We start from the raw sequence: 15336 nt of genomic DNA on the forward strand, positions 1-15336 counted from the left end.
TTGGATTATTGAAGGAAACTAATGGGTATGATGAAGCTAATATAACTAACTACCTGTGAGAGTTTGGACTTAAGGGGTTATGAGGTGCCAAAGGCATACACCTTTGTCTTTGAGTATTAGTCAGTTGCAACCTATTTAGATAGTTGGTACAACTGTCTGTACCCACATTCAACAGAAAGAGCACAGCTTTGTGCCCTTGCAGGAAAAGTAAATAAATAAAATGCTTTTGAGCATCAAGGAACCCTTTAAGTATAAAACTCAGGCCTTTGGAATTTAAGAGTACTCTAAAGCCAAAACATTCAAAGAATCCTGAGCCTCTGAGGAGTACCGGGGTGTGTGATCAAAGGAAAGACCATGACCATTATTTGGATGATACTAGCAATAAATGCCTGTAGCTTAAGAGAGTTGCTTTTAGAAACTGCCATCTATTTCTAATTGGAAATTTGCATTATTTTATGATGCCATCTGCATAAAGAAAAGAAACAGTCAAATAAAAACTATCAGGTAGTTTCATTTTTTAATGAAAAGGTTAATGCCAATCCTTCAAAAATTTTAAATGAGTTAAACGAACATTATTGTACATTGTGGATTTAGCTCAGTTTTGTACAGGTCAATGATGAAGGTCAAATTTTTGATCAGAACAACTGCGATGCTCACATAATCAAAAGTGTTCTTAATGTTTATCACTTCTTAGCTGTAAAAATTTGTTTCTCTCCTCAGAATAAAAGCTTGAAAAATAAACTATTGTCAGGAAACAAGCTGTGTGGCATTCATGCAGAAGAGGTGAGTAAATTTTCCAGTTTCAAGTGACTAAAAGCCATATTATCAGGTTGTTAAAGCACAGATATGTAGTCATATTTTTTTCTTAGAACAAATGCAAACTTGAGTAAGACAATACAATGAATTTGGAATATTAATGAAAAGGTTATCTGAATTGCTTCCTTAATTGTAATATCAGGATTTCCAAATGCCTTAAAGTTCATTCATATTTTTCTCTTTTTATTTTTTACCATAGATTTGAACGTAAGCTATTCTACCAGGTTTAAAGTGACAGTGACTGCTAGAAATAAAAATTCAGAGATTGACCATAAACCTTATAAGACAACTTTATTTCTTACACTTGCTATATTACAAATTCATATTATGTCTTTCTTAGTAAAAATGAGTCCTTCTGGTTAGGTCATGCTTAACTAACATAATACATTTCTATAATAAATGTATATTTTCATGAGCCTGAGTTTAAGGTAGGCATATAGCTCATGACTTCTGACTTCTGATACTAGTATTGGAAAAGTAGTGATAATGCCATAATGACTATTTACTGGAGGGTGGAGGAAAGCACAATTAAGTTAGTTTAGTCCTGTAAGTCAACACATTAGAATCTGAGGTTTTATGCAACACAGGATAAAATACCAGACAGCATATTTGTGGATCAGACATTGTATTCCTTTACTCCATTTTGTTTCCATTTGTGCAGAGATAAATTATATGTGATTCATATTTGCTAGGTTATAGAAATAATACAAATGTGACTTGTGCAAGTTCTGAATATCACTTAATGGATGATAACCCCTGAAATAAAGTTTGCTTGAATGATATCTAGACAGAAGCTGCATTCTGAGGTAGTCATCATGTTTCCAGGGTTCTCACAATGCTCGTGATGAAAAGAAATGAGCAAGAAAGAAAGTAGGCTGCTGAAGTACACTGTCATGAGAGAAAAAATGTATTTACTTTCATGGCTTCCTAAAGTCATAAAAAGTATTCACATTTTTTCATGTCAATTCATAGGATAATATGATTATTCTATAATCTTACTTATGCATTGATAAAAAAGTAATATATGATTTTCATGTGTTAAATGCTAATAGGTGCATTGCAATTCATAAATTTATCCTATAATTATTGATTTGCAAAGTAAATTTATAGCTTCTCATTTGGAGTAATGGAGCAGTCATATTTTTGCCTTTATGAATAGATTTCAGAGTAATGTTTGGAAGTTTAATAAATTCATTCACCATGACTACCAAAAGCCAAAATAATAATGATTTTTACCGGTGTAGAAGCTTAAAAGGAACTCATTTTTCTTAGATCGAGGAGCCTGGGCTTTTAGTGTCTATAAAGAACTAAAATATTTTATTGACATTTAGTAGATTACCAGTTACTATCAACAATTACTGTCTCTATTATTTCATGAAAGTATTACTATTTGCCCCCCCTCCCAAATATTTAGGGAAGAAAGTTCTCAGGTTAAATTAAAATCTCCTAGTTGGGTTGAGTAAAGCTAGCTAAAATATTCTCTATTATGGCTACCTTTGTCCTCATCTTTTTCACCTTTCACATTTTCTTAACTTTATCATTTGAAATTTAAATTTATGATAGATTGGTGAAAGTATTATGGCTCAAGTAAATTGACTTTTAAATTTTATTCTAATGTCTGTATATGACAAAGAAACTACAAATATTCTCAATTGAGTCTTATCTAAATTAGTAAATTATTCCTTTCATTATGCTAACTTGCAAAATACTGCTGATATATTAAAGGAAAACAGGCAGCATGATGATGTTTATGAACACTGAGTATTTTTCAAATGAATCAGTGAGTAATGCAATGATTGAAGTTTTAATAATGATTTCAAGCTATAAAATAAATTTTAATTACATTCTACACACGCGTGCCCTCAAAAGGTAAGGTCTCTTTGATCCTTGAAAGATAGGTCACAAATTATACAAGATATAATTAGAATCCAGAAAGCAATGTGCAACATATGCAGTAGCAAAATATTCCCTACTAATATTCACCAGCATTGACTCGACAAGAAAAAAAAAAAAAAAGAAGGAGAAAAGAAAAGATACAAAGACAAGAAATAGTCATCTGTTGTCCTTAAAGACAATTCATTCTGGACAGCATACCGACAGAGAAGGGGGAAAATGATAATGTTTTCATTTGAAATTATGAAAAAATAAAAGAATTGTCTTTTATTGAAAACACTAATGGTTGTCTTAGAAACATAAAAAACATGTAAGTGCTTTATATGAAACAGCTTTATTTTGAGTTATTTGGGAAATTGTATGGTGCTGATCAAATTATTAAGAATATAACCAAAGATGATAAAATATTTAATAAAATTACAGCTAGAAATTCAATGGACTGATTATTCAAGTGTGAACTTTTATTGTTCAGTAAAGTTAACCAAACTATTCACAATGATTGTTGTTTACATTCCTAGTCACATTGACACTTAACTTTTGCTATCAAGGGAACTGGGATTACTGCCATGGAAACTATATTAACAACTGTGTAAGAAATAAATTCCTCCTGTTTCTTTAGCAACCAATCCAATTCCACCTTACAGATTTGTTCTGTCAAAGTCCTATGCTATTTTTTCTACTTTCTTGTGCTCTTCACCTTTGCCTCTCCCATCTCTCCTTGTTCCTTTCTTCTAATTTGGTTCATTTTTGTTTTGCTCACTTCAGCGATGTCTAGGTGTCTATGGAAAGGTGTGTTACCAATCTGAAAAGGTTACAGTGGTGTACCATTCAGCATACTTTCAAGTTTCCACTGGGATCATTGGTGTTCACAGCATCAGGGTGTGATTTTTAGAATTATGGCTTCACAACAAATGTAATAGCAAATAGAACAATATTCTCCCTTCAGATAAAGTAGTACAAAAATTATAGTAAGATAAGAAACTGGATGAACTTCATCTGAGATATTATTTACATATAATAAAATATATTTTAAATGTAATGTTTGATGGGATCGGCATCCATATATACTATATAGAACTTCCTTTCATCTGTAATGGTGTTTTGTGCTTTTTACACAACAATTTTCAACCCACAACCTTAGTTCATGTTAACTAACAATTTGAGTTGTGCCCCTAATCATTCTATTTTTAAAAATCAGATAAACAGAATTATACCAAGAAGTCAATTGTTTTTTTTTACCTTGTCAAAATACTTCTGAAATCCCTTTCTATGCCTTCCTGTTTTTTAGATTTTTTTCTTTAGGACTGTATTACTTTTCTTCAAATTGCTCAAAACTACTCCAATTCCATTTCATGTTATACGTTAGTTCCTTAACTTTTTAACAGTTAATATCCTGCCAATTATTCTTAGATTTTGGTTATTTTGAATAAAAATGATGTAAACAATTTAAAGTGTGTTATAACTTCTTAGGTAAATACCTGTAAAGCAGTGTGTATGTTCAACTGCATAAGAACTACTAAACAATATTTCAAAATTACTAGACCATTTTAGGCTTCCATCTTTGTGTGACTATGAAAATCCATTCTGTTTTGTCATCTGAGTAAACTATCAGGACCAATGATTTAAGATTTTTAAATGAAATTACTAATAAGAACATTAAATATTGAGACCCAAGTTAGTCAAATGAAAATCATATCTATCTAGAAATTTAGAGATGCACAATCATTATTTTCTATTAGGACATAATTCAAAATCATCACCAAATGTCTGAGAGACTTCTTTGAGCACTTCTTTCCTGAAATAGCTCTCCTAAATAATCCTCCCTTAAATATGTAAATACCATTCACCACAGTATCTAAACTCTAGCAATTTTCATTACCTTTTTGCGATTTTGGCTTAGTGCCATCCCTCCTGGACAGATGGAGAATTCAATCACGGCTGCTGTTTTAAATTTATATAGAGTAAAAATCATTAATATAATTCATAAAAATGTGATAACATGTATATGTACAATATTGATGTAAGTATGTTTTATATACTATTAAGTATATATTTCAGCATCTAAAATATATTATTGTCAGAAATTCCTGTGCTTATATGGGGAGTTTGGAAAAACTAGAACACTTTTTTTTTTTTAAATAACAACATTTTAACAAAATGACTTTTTGGAATAGAATTTTCTTTTATGTCCAGGAGATGTGGAAGTCTGACTCCCAAAGGAGAGCTTAAGCTTTTCTGTTTCTCTTCCAAAGTAGTGGGAGACTGTGCTGTTTGGCAGCATATTTTATTTCTTGTCATATGAAAGAATTTGAATCTCCCAGTTTGAAACAAACTAAGATGCTAGTCCTTGTTTCTACTCTTGCAGTCCAAAAAAATCCAAGCCCAGCTGAAAGAGCTCCGTTATGGGAAGAAAGACCTATTATTTAAGGTGAGTTTCTTACTTTCTCTGTTCTTCAATGTCATATCCCAATATCTATTAAGTCCAATGTTTTATTTGTGAATTTTTTAAAAAAAAATCAGAGATGTGTCTGAGAGCATAACTTCATTTTACTTATCATTCAATTGATGGGAATACATTTAAGAATAATTTGCTGAATAGACAACAAACATTTCGAAGTCTTTAAAGTCCCTTTGTAACAATTTAACTTAATTTCATAGAGAATTTCGTTTTGCAACATACATAAAATTGAGAATATGCTGAGAAAACTCCCAGAGATACATCTCATTAACAACTTACAGTGCTGATAAAAAAAATTCATGTATGAAACACTTCTTTAGTATCAACATACTTATTATTCTTTGGCTGTTAATGCCATCCTTTATGAGATTAGCTGGTCAAAACTTGCAAGTACAATAGCATCCTTCAAAAGAGACAATGTTAAAGACTGAATTGTCTCACATGTTACCTACGACTTTACTCTTTGAAACTGTAGGCACTTGTCTTACATGGCAAAGCAGACTAAATATCTTGAGACAGAAATGTTACTGTTATTACCCAGGTGAGTTTTCATTTTTTTTTTTCAGTCTTTATTCCAAAGAAACCAGGTTAAAAGAAACTTTTTGGTTCCAGAAACAGGCAGGTGAACATTCATGAAAAGCCGATTGCCTCCAAAAAGAAGAAGGCGTGCCTACATCTTTGTTAGTCCTGTGAGATTTATTTTGTGCTTCTGACATCCACAAATGTGAGAGAATAAAAGTGTCTTGGTTCAAGCCATTAAGTTTGTGGCAAATTTTTACAGCAGTAGGAAGAGAACAACACAGCCTATTTCTTTATTCCTTTGTAATCTGGAGACATAAAAAGAGGTATCTTTAACTGTTATATTTGCATATTTACTTTGGCAAATATTGCAGAGAGGTAGCGTATTTGTGATTACCATAATTAAAATATTTATTAATTAAGTGAATAATTCTAGCATTTCATTTAAAAGCTTTTCATTGTAAATATTAACCCAGTCTACAAAAATCAAATTTACAATAAGGAGAAACTTCTGCCCATTTTTTTAAATGGATGGGAAATTTTGCAATTTTTCTAATGCAAAGTAAGTATTTTTATATGTGGCTTACCTGTTGGAAGATGCACTTATTTTTTTTAAAGATTTATTTATTTTTAATTTTTGTTGGAAGAGAGGAAGAGAGACAAAGATCTTCCACCCATTGATTCACTCCCTAAGTGGCCGCAATGGCCAAAGCTGTGCCAGTCCGGAGCCAGGAGCATGGAACCTCTTCTAGGTCTCCCGTGCAGGTACAGGGTCTCAAGACTTTGGGCCGACCTTGACTGCTTTCCCAGGCCACAAGCATTGACCCAGATAGGAAGAAGGGCCACTGGGATTAAGACCATCATCCGTATGGGAACTAGGAACCTGTAAGGCAAGGGTTTTAACTGTTAGGCTACCGCACTGGACCCAGAAGGTGTTCTTGTTAAGTAAATTGTTTTTATTAATACTTACTCCTTGCAAAGCATTTATCTGGAACCATCTTGCCATTTGATGTTTCTGAAATAGCTCCTTGTTCTTCTTTTGGCTTCATTTTTAACAAGTATTCCTCGGTAACCCATGCAAATTGTGAGTTAATTCTCACCAGTGATTACTAACCTTCATGACCCAGCCAATTGCATTCTACTTTTAATAGTTCATGCTGTTGAGTTCAGGATATTTAATTCTTAAATTGAACCTGATCTTAGCTTTTTGTAGTCATCAATTTTTAAATGTTGAATTAATAAACAAAAGGTGTGTGTGTTTTTTTCCTCAAGGAAATTGCTCTCAGTGAATTAGTTTAACTTAATAAGGTCAGAATTGTTACAAAGCAAATCCAGCTCCGTGGAGTTTATGAACTGCAAGTATTACAATGCAAGACGTATGCAAATACACAAAATTCCATGAGATGCCTGAATTCTTTAGGATTTTATTTTTTCGTCCATTTTAGAAATATAACTTAGGGTAAGGAATTAAGATGCAGTAATGTTTAATGATTTACTTCCTTGTAATTTACTGGTCAGTTGTAGTTTATTAGCTTTCAGAAAGCATCCACATCAATATTTCTTAAAAATATTGAATAATACAAAATTAGACATATAATTTTAAAGCGTTGTTGCTACCTGTCATTTTGACAGAACCACACATGTAGAAGATTTGGACTGTATCTTTGCTCATCATGAACTTGCATGAGTAAGGATGCATATATGATCCTCAAAAAAACTGTTTCACAGCTGGATGCTTACCTAAATAACAAGAAATCTGGAATCATGCCAGCATGACTGTTCGATACTTTGACCAATCAAAATATACTCAAGCATTGATTTATTTATTTCCCCTACCTTTCTGTTACACATTTGTGGATTTTCTGACTCTAAGCTTTGTTTCTTCATTGTGTCTTGAAGATGGCTGAAATATCTATGAGCTATTTGCTTTACTTGCTTCTACCATTTGTATGAAGTCAACAAAGGGGATAAAGTCCTTAAGTCCCTCAGGCTTAAGAAAATAATTTTTTAAAAGAATCTCCCAAACAGAGTCATGTGTCAATACAAAATAAAATCTTACAATAAAAAGTAAAATGATGACAGGTGCTGCTGGGAAAGCAGTTAATGGTTTTCTGCTATGATGCGTTCGTCATGGAACTTCGACAGTGAATTGATGTTCTTGTTACTTCTATATTAAGTGGCACACATTACATATTAAATAAATATGTGTGAAAGGGAAAATTACAGCCACTATTAGATAGCGAAAACTCTTGTGTAAGTGTGCTGCACTGAAGAGTGACCACAGAAGTTCATCCTTGTATATTTGAAAATGAAACTATGAGTATGATTACATGCTGAAACTTGAGATGTTTAGAAGATACTATTTTGAGTAGTTTCTGCTTAAAATCAGTTCAATGTTGAATAAATTTGATGATTTTACTGAATGTAAACATTTACTTTCAATGTTTGCTTCTGAAGCATTTAAATTTTATCCTAAAATTGTTGTATCCTAAATTATGTTGAGGGCTGCATTGTACATTGATAAATTATGCGCCCTTATTAATACTTATCAGCTGGCTGTTTCTTGGGAAAGGATACTAACCACGATAACGCAATAGAAATTTCTTTTTTAACTAAGAAAAAAGTTTTTAAGAGCAAGCACTTTCAAAAACTTTCTATCATTGATCCATTTAGAGCTCATATTATGTAGAATACCTATGTGTCATTTGGTTGTTTTCTTAATTTACTAACACAGATTTGAAGGTGTGAGTTAAGAGAGAGGGGGAGGAGAGAGAGGAAGAGAGAGAGAGATGTCAGACTTAAGCCAGAAGCCTGGAATTTCATTCAGGTTTCCCACATGGGTGACGGGAGCCCAAATAACCTTACCGTCTTCCACTACATTATCTGCCCCTTGGCAAAGTGCTGGATGGGAAGCAGAACATTCAGAACATGAATAAGCACCCGTTTATGGGATGCTGGTATCACAGGTGACAGCTTTGCTTACTCTGCTACAACGTCAGCACCAATACATTGCTTTTTAATCATTGTTAAGCACAAATACGGCTTTTATTATGCTTCATAATCCATTTTAGTACCTTTTATATGATACAATCTGCTTGGTAATGAATACCTGTATGTAATATTTATATGTATATATGTATGTTTTCACATAATTTGAAAAATAAACACATTTTTTAAAAATTAAGAGGAGAAAAGATAGTCATAACCATTGACTCACTCCTTAGAAGTCAGTGATGATTAAAGCCAGCTCAGGCCAGAGTCAGGAGTGGGAATTGAACACAGCCTCCCATATTTGCTTTGGTCCATCACTATTGCCACTCAAAGTCTCCAGCAGCAGGAAGACAGAGCTAGGAGCTGGAGATGAATGTCTCACTCAGGTATCCAGCATGATACAAGGACATCTCAGGATGGTCTTAGATGTTTACATATATTTTACATGCATTTGAATTCTTTACCTTCTATTATATGGATATGCCAAAGGTAATTTAACTTTTTCTTTTTCAACGAATATGTGTAAACATTAATATGCACGTGTGTTACACTTTTGACAGTAATGCTTTTGTTGTAACTTGAGCTGTATAGCTTTTATTTGACATGCATCTACCAGTTAACTAGATTACTGGAAACTAGTTAATTTTATTGATTCCCAATTATACTTTACTTTTAAGAGAAATTTAAGATTTAAGAGAAATCTTAAGAAAATTAAGATTCTGTTTAAAGAATAGTCTTTGTAGAGACAAAAACAAGAACCGGCGTTGTGCTTAGGCGAATGCTCTGTTTATGAGGCCAGCATCTCATATCACAGTGCCAGTTAGGTCTTGGCTGCTTCACTTCCATCCAGCTCCTTACACATGCAGCAGAGAAGACAGTGGATGATGAGAAGATATTTTTATTTCTGTCACCAACATGGGAGACCCAGATGGAGTCAACAACTGACATTAGCGTGTCCCAGGCATGCCTGGTGACAGAGCCATTGAGGGGCTGAACTGGAGAATGGAATATCTATATTTCTATTTCTCTCTCTATTCCTGTAAAAATTGCTTTTCTACTAAATAGATTAATTTTTAAGATGAACACAAATAAGTAGTTAAGCAATTAGCTAAACTACTAAAGACAAGAAATCAGCAAAATTAGTTGCTTGGGGAGATTTTGTAATCTTCGTTATTTATCATACATTTTTGTTGGGTAATTTCAACTCTCCAAATGAAAGTATTTTAACTTCCTTTGGCTTGTTTTTACTTTGCTTGAGAAAATTCAAAAAAAATTTTATAATATTCCTTAGTCAGAAAAGTAAGTTTATTAATTTCCCAATGTGAGACTTTGATTTTATCACCAAGCTTTCAAAAGCTCGCTTAATTGGAAATTACCTCTGAATTCCCTTTCATGCTCTACCAAATAACAATTAGCTTCAGCTTTACATGGAAGCCTCCAAAATGTGTATCTTTGCTATAGCAGATTTTCTGGATTTTCTGTTTATGAAGAATTACTTATTATTTTCCAAGTCCTGGAAGAGTTTACATATGACATTGTTAAGACCCAGCCTTCTTAATAATAAATATCAGTCCTTATTTTCTATTATGTTATACATCTATAAAACTAACAAATGACATATATTTGATAGATACGACCAACACACACACACACACATATATATATATATATATATACACATAAGAAACATTTTTATTGATATCATCTTCATGAATAATCTTGAATCAGTGGAATCAGAAAAACTCTACTACTAGTAACAACTGGTATCTACGATGTATACAATTTTTTTGCTAAGTGTTATGTAAGAATTATACTTCTCAAAGCCATTTAGACTCATATGTGATATTGGGTTTATAAAAATAATGTACATATGCATGTGTGATATACTCCAAATCAGTTAGTGGGGAATGGGATAAATTTGTTTGAGTGCACAAGTTTTTAAAATCTTTGCATAATTTTTACATAGCACGTATTTCTACAAGCTTTTTGACAACTCCTAATACATGTGCCTTTGATGTGTTTGGGTGTGTTAAATAAAGCATGCAGACAAAAGGTCAGTGATAGGGTATGCAACTAGGAACAAATAAGAATTCAACATAATATTCCTATGTTTAATTTTTACATTAACCTCTTTTTTTTTCATCCTCTTATTTTCTTGCGTCATTCATGATGGCTACCTCTTCAGGTGCTCATTTTGTCAGATTTCCTTGCTTCTTTACTCTTTTCCGTTTTTACATTTCTCACTACTTGCAACAAATATGTCAACCTCCATCCCTGTCTTGTTTTTTTTTTGTATGAACTCCTTGTTTAAACCTCTGCGTTAAGTTTTACATAGGAAAAATTGTTTGATCTTCTCTTCTTTCCCACACATGCTTGTATTTAAACAGGTTTAATTTGAATGAATTCTATTTGTATCACCAATAATAAAACAAGACTAAAATATATGGAATCTCCCACACAGTGATAATTTTTTTTTGCTTGTTTATTAGTTTGTTTAAGGTTTATTTACTCTCTGTTGGAAAATCAGATTTATAGAAAGAAGGAATACAAAGAGAAAGATCTTCCATTTGCTGGTTTCACCCCACAAATGGCCACAACAGCTAGAGCTGTGCCAATTCAAAGCCAAAAACAAGAAGATTCTTCCTGATCTCCCAAATGCACACAGGGTCCCAAGGCTTCAGGCTGTCCTCGACTGCTTTCCCAGGCCACAAACAGAAAAGCAGGGACACCGGGATGCAACAGGCACCCATATGGTGGGATCCAGGGTGCTTGCACAGCGAGGACTTGAGTCACTAAGCTACTGTACCAGGCCCACACAGTGATAAGTTTTTAATTATTGTTGTTATTCTTCAAATAAAAGCAATTTAATAAGATCATGTGTCACACAGGATTTTAGATATTGACAATTAAATTACTACAACGAAGTGATTATCGTTTAGCGATTGATGTGTGATGAGATGAATTGTAGTGTTGGGGAGTTATGTTGCCTTTCCTTCCTGCTGCAATGGTCATAGCCCACAACCATTTAATAATGTGAATCCGTCTAATCCACAAAAGTTTCCTTCTTTCCTTCCTTCCTTCCTTCCTTCCTTCCTTCCTTCCTTCCTTCCTTCCTTCCTTCCTTCTCTTTCTTCTCTTCTCTTCTCTTCTCTTCTCTTCTCTTCTCTTCTCTTCTCTTCTCTTCTCTTGTCTTCTCTTCTCTTCTCTTCTCTTTTAATTTTCTTGATGCTTTGTAGTTTTTGCCATAAAGTCCTTTCATATCCTTAGTTCAATTTTTTTGTAACTATATTCTTCTGTATTCTTAACATTAGTTGGAGATCTTGCTATTGGGCCAGAGTTCTTTATCAGTGAGTTTAGATATAGCCTGAAATTTTCTTATTCCAACATGTGAAACCATTCTTGTTAGTCAAGCAGTTTGTTACTCAAGGTGAAGTTAATTTGCTGTCATGAGACATGAATATTTCACCCAAAGCTAATGTTCAGCCACTGGAGATCTACTCTTACTGATTTGCAATCACCTTGCCATTATTAGTACAGAATATTGTTGCGGTTACAACATTGTATAAAAATAGCACAGAAGTTAAACACTGCTGAGAGATAAGTCAGAATGTTTGTACACTAAGTCAGAATGTTGGCACTAAATTAATTCTAGAATATGTAACACTTTTCTGAGAAAATTTGAGCATGCAGTTATTGGCCTTGTCTTTTGTTCTCTGTATAAAGTTGCATATATGCTTTGGCACTGTAAGCCATTTCCCAATTAAAAGGACTATCACTCATCATTATTAAGTTTAGCTAACGTATTTCCTTGTAGTTGTGAGATGTGGGACCTCTGGATAGAACTCATTTTGTGGAATTTAACCTGGGCCGCCAGGAGTTTAGTTACAGAAACAGCAGTACCCAAGAGAGGAGCTAGTTTCCTTATCTTGTACTTACTTTATTTCTTTTTAAAGTGCAACATCATCATCATCATCATCAATTTTTATGTAATGCATCTGTTTCTTTTGAGCTTGAGGAAAGTTCCACAAGTTTTTTCTCTGAGATTATCCTAGGTACTGAAGTTGCAGATTAGAAATTAAGGCCTATTGTATGATGAATCTGACCATATGGAAAGTGTCTTCCAGGGATATGTTACATCTTTAAAGAGCTCTCCTCTCTAATTAAATTATAGGACAACTACAGAAGTACCTCCATTTTAAACAGATGTTTATTATGAACATAATTTGTAAGAAAACATACAGTAAACTCACTCACTGTGCAATTTTTAAACATGTCCTGTTTTCTATATTCTTCACCCTAATGGAGATGCCAAGTAATTTCTAAAGACGAGAGCACGTTTTTGTTCTCTTTTTGCTGTTTTTTCTTGTGGCAATGCATTGAGATGTTCTCTTTTTGTCAAAACAGGACACATTTCAAAAGCTTTTTGTGACTTTACTTGATTTATTTCAATTCATTTCACCAGTGTTGCTCGGTTACAAGGGTATCTGTTAACCTCTGCACAATTAAAGAAAAGAAGCCAATTACCCTGGAAGGTAATTATATTGAAAGCTGCTGGAGCAGATATAGTTTAGAGCAATTAAATGAAAAAGAGTTTGCCATAAATTTTATAGTTTGTAAAAAAGGAATTTAGAATGCATGCAGCAAGAATGGGTTTGCTAAATAGTACAAGCTGGCAATGGTTTACATATACAAATGAATTTTATAAAATATTTTATGGATACTCATTTATCAATCAGTTATTTGTTTTATTTTTCCCCCAATATACATTTTATTCCTGAGGTATAATCAGCTCATTTTCCTTAAATATAATTCTTTATTACTCCTACTTTTTAAAATATGTGCTTAACTCAGATCCAACTTTTTAGTTTCTAAAATATATGAGTAGCTTTCAGGCTCCTTTTTCCTATTTTTAAATATTAAATCATCTTCAAAACTAGGACAAAATGAATTTCTTCCTCATAGGTAAACATTTGTTATATTTATAAGTAAAGGTAAACAGATTTTGAGATTATAAAGTTAGTCAATTCTTTGATCTTTAATATATATACAGGTCTCAAGACTTAATAGTTCCTAAATATTAATCATTTTATGTATTTTTAAAAAAGGGACTAGTAATTAAATTTAATTTTGAAACATAATTGCACTTTGCCTTTGGAGACAGTCATCTGAAAGATGGTATTTTTCTTTTCGACTGCTGTAACATATTGTTCCTGGAGATAATAAAAGGAAATTGTTTCTAATCTCAGAAGAATATGAAAGCTCTGTTAAAATAACTCAGTTTCATGCTTGGCTTTCTTAGACATGTTTGATATGCTGAGATACTGATAATTTATTCATTAAAACTTGTAAAATTTCCTAAGACAATATTATGGAAAATAGTTTTCTGACTTTTTTTAAATGAGGCAAAAACTATGTTAAATCAGTATGATACAATTTCCATTTCTTCATGTGTTGAATTTGTTTATAATTTAGATGTGTTGGGGATAATGGTGATCCCACATCAATATTTTAGTCGATTTGAATCCATATTTTAGTTGATTTGAATCCATATTTCGTGTTATGAACACTATTATTATATCTGTCTGCTAGAGTCTAGTAGTGATGATTTATAATCACACAGATGATATATTCTTGTGTGATCCTCCAATAATAGTATCCATGTTTACTTACACTGAATAAAGTTTCTCTGCAGATGCTTAAGGAATTTTAAAAATTGACAGGCTCTATTGGATATATATATATTTAATAAAGATTTAATTATTTATTTGAAAGGGTGAGCAAGAAAGAGAATCTTTCCTCTTGTCCACTTCCCAAATGCCTGCAACCTGAATGTCTGAGCCAGGCTGAAGCCAGGAGCCCACAACTCCATTCTGGTCTCCGCAGTGGGTGACAGACCTTGGGCACTTGTGCCAACACTTGTTGCTTTTTCAGGCTGATTCACCTAGAGCTGGATTAGAAGCAAAGGAGCTGGTACTTGAACTGGAAGCTCAATATTGGGTGTCAGTTGTCACAAGTTGTAGCTTAACTTGCTGTGCCACAATTCAGACCCTTGTGTGTCTTGTTCAAGAGGATTCAGTAGGTGTAGGTGGAGACTTGAAATTCTGAATTTCATACAGGCCTGTATATGCTACTTACTGACTTTGATGGCCTATTGGTCACATTTTTATTGCAAGTGTAGCCATTTAGTTAATTTAATTTGGGTCTTTCCCTCAGTCCCTTACCCTGTTTTCTTGTCTTCCTTAATTTACATAGTCTGCACACTGCAAGCAGGAAAGAATCAGCATTTGAGCTTATGAAAACTAGGTTATGTTTTATCCATTTTGCCTAACTTTTTATTTTTAAAATTTTGTATATTTGCATATTTATTCATTTTTACTATATGGACTCTGGGAAGATAGTATTAGAATTTGGTGCTTAACATCCTCTTATTTAACGAAGTTGGAGTGGGCATAGACAATGTATAGAGTCTACATAGAAAGATGATCAGTTTCCAAGTTAATATGTTAGTTGTGTTGTAAGTGCTTTATCCACGAGTATTTAAGAACAGATCATTGAGAAAGAATCAGGGACCACTAAACTTACTGCCACTTTTGGAGAAGCTTCATGGAAGGGTAGTGTTCAATTAAACCTTTAAGCATTGTACTGATATTTGGTAACAT

At 33.0% G+C, this 15336-nt stretch overlaps 1 protein-coding gene across 1 annotated transcript in view; it reads left to right on the forward strand.

The window, feature by feature from the left end:
* The window catches only part of LUZP2 (leucine zipper protein 2), a 335801-nt gene that overhangs the window by 235229 nt on the left and 85236 nt on the right, over positions 1 to 15336 (forward strand). The window contains exons 6-7 of the mRNA XM_040980287.1: positions 721 to 783; positions 5075 to 5137. Coding sequence (XP_040836221.1) covers positions 721 to 783; positions 5075 to 5137 — 126 coding nt within the window. The remainder of the gene's footprint in view (positions 1 to 720; positions 784 to 5074; positions 5138 to 15336) is intronic.

This window comes from Ochotona curzoniae, unplaced genomic scaffold (genome assembly GCF_017591425.1).
Source record: "Ochotona curzoniae isolate NIBS_2020 unplaced genomic scaffold, NIBS_Ocur_1.0 contig_3432, whole genome shotgun sequence".
NCBI classification, from domain to species: domain Eukaryota; kingdom Metazoa; phylum Chordata; class Mammalia; order Lagomorpha; family Ochotonidae; genus Ochotona; species Ochotona curzoniae.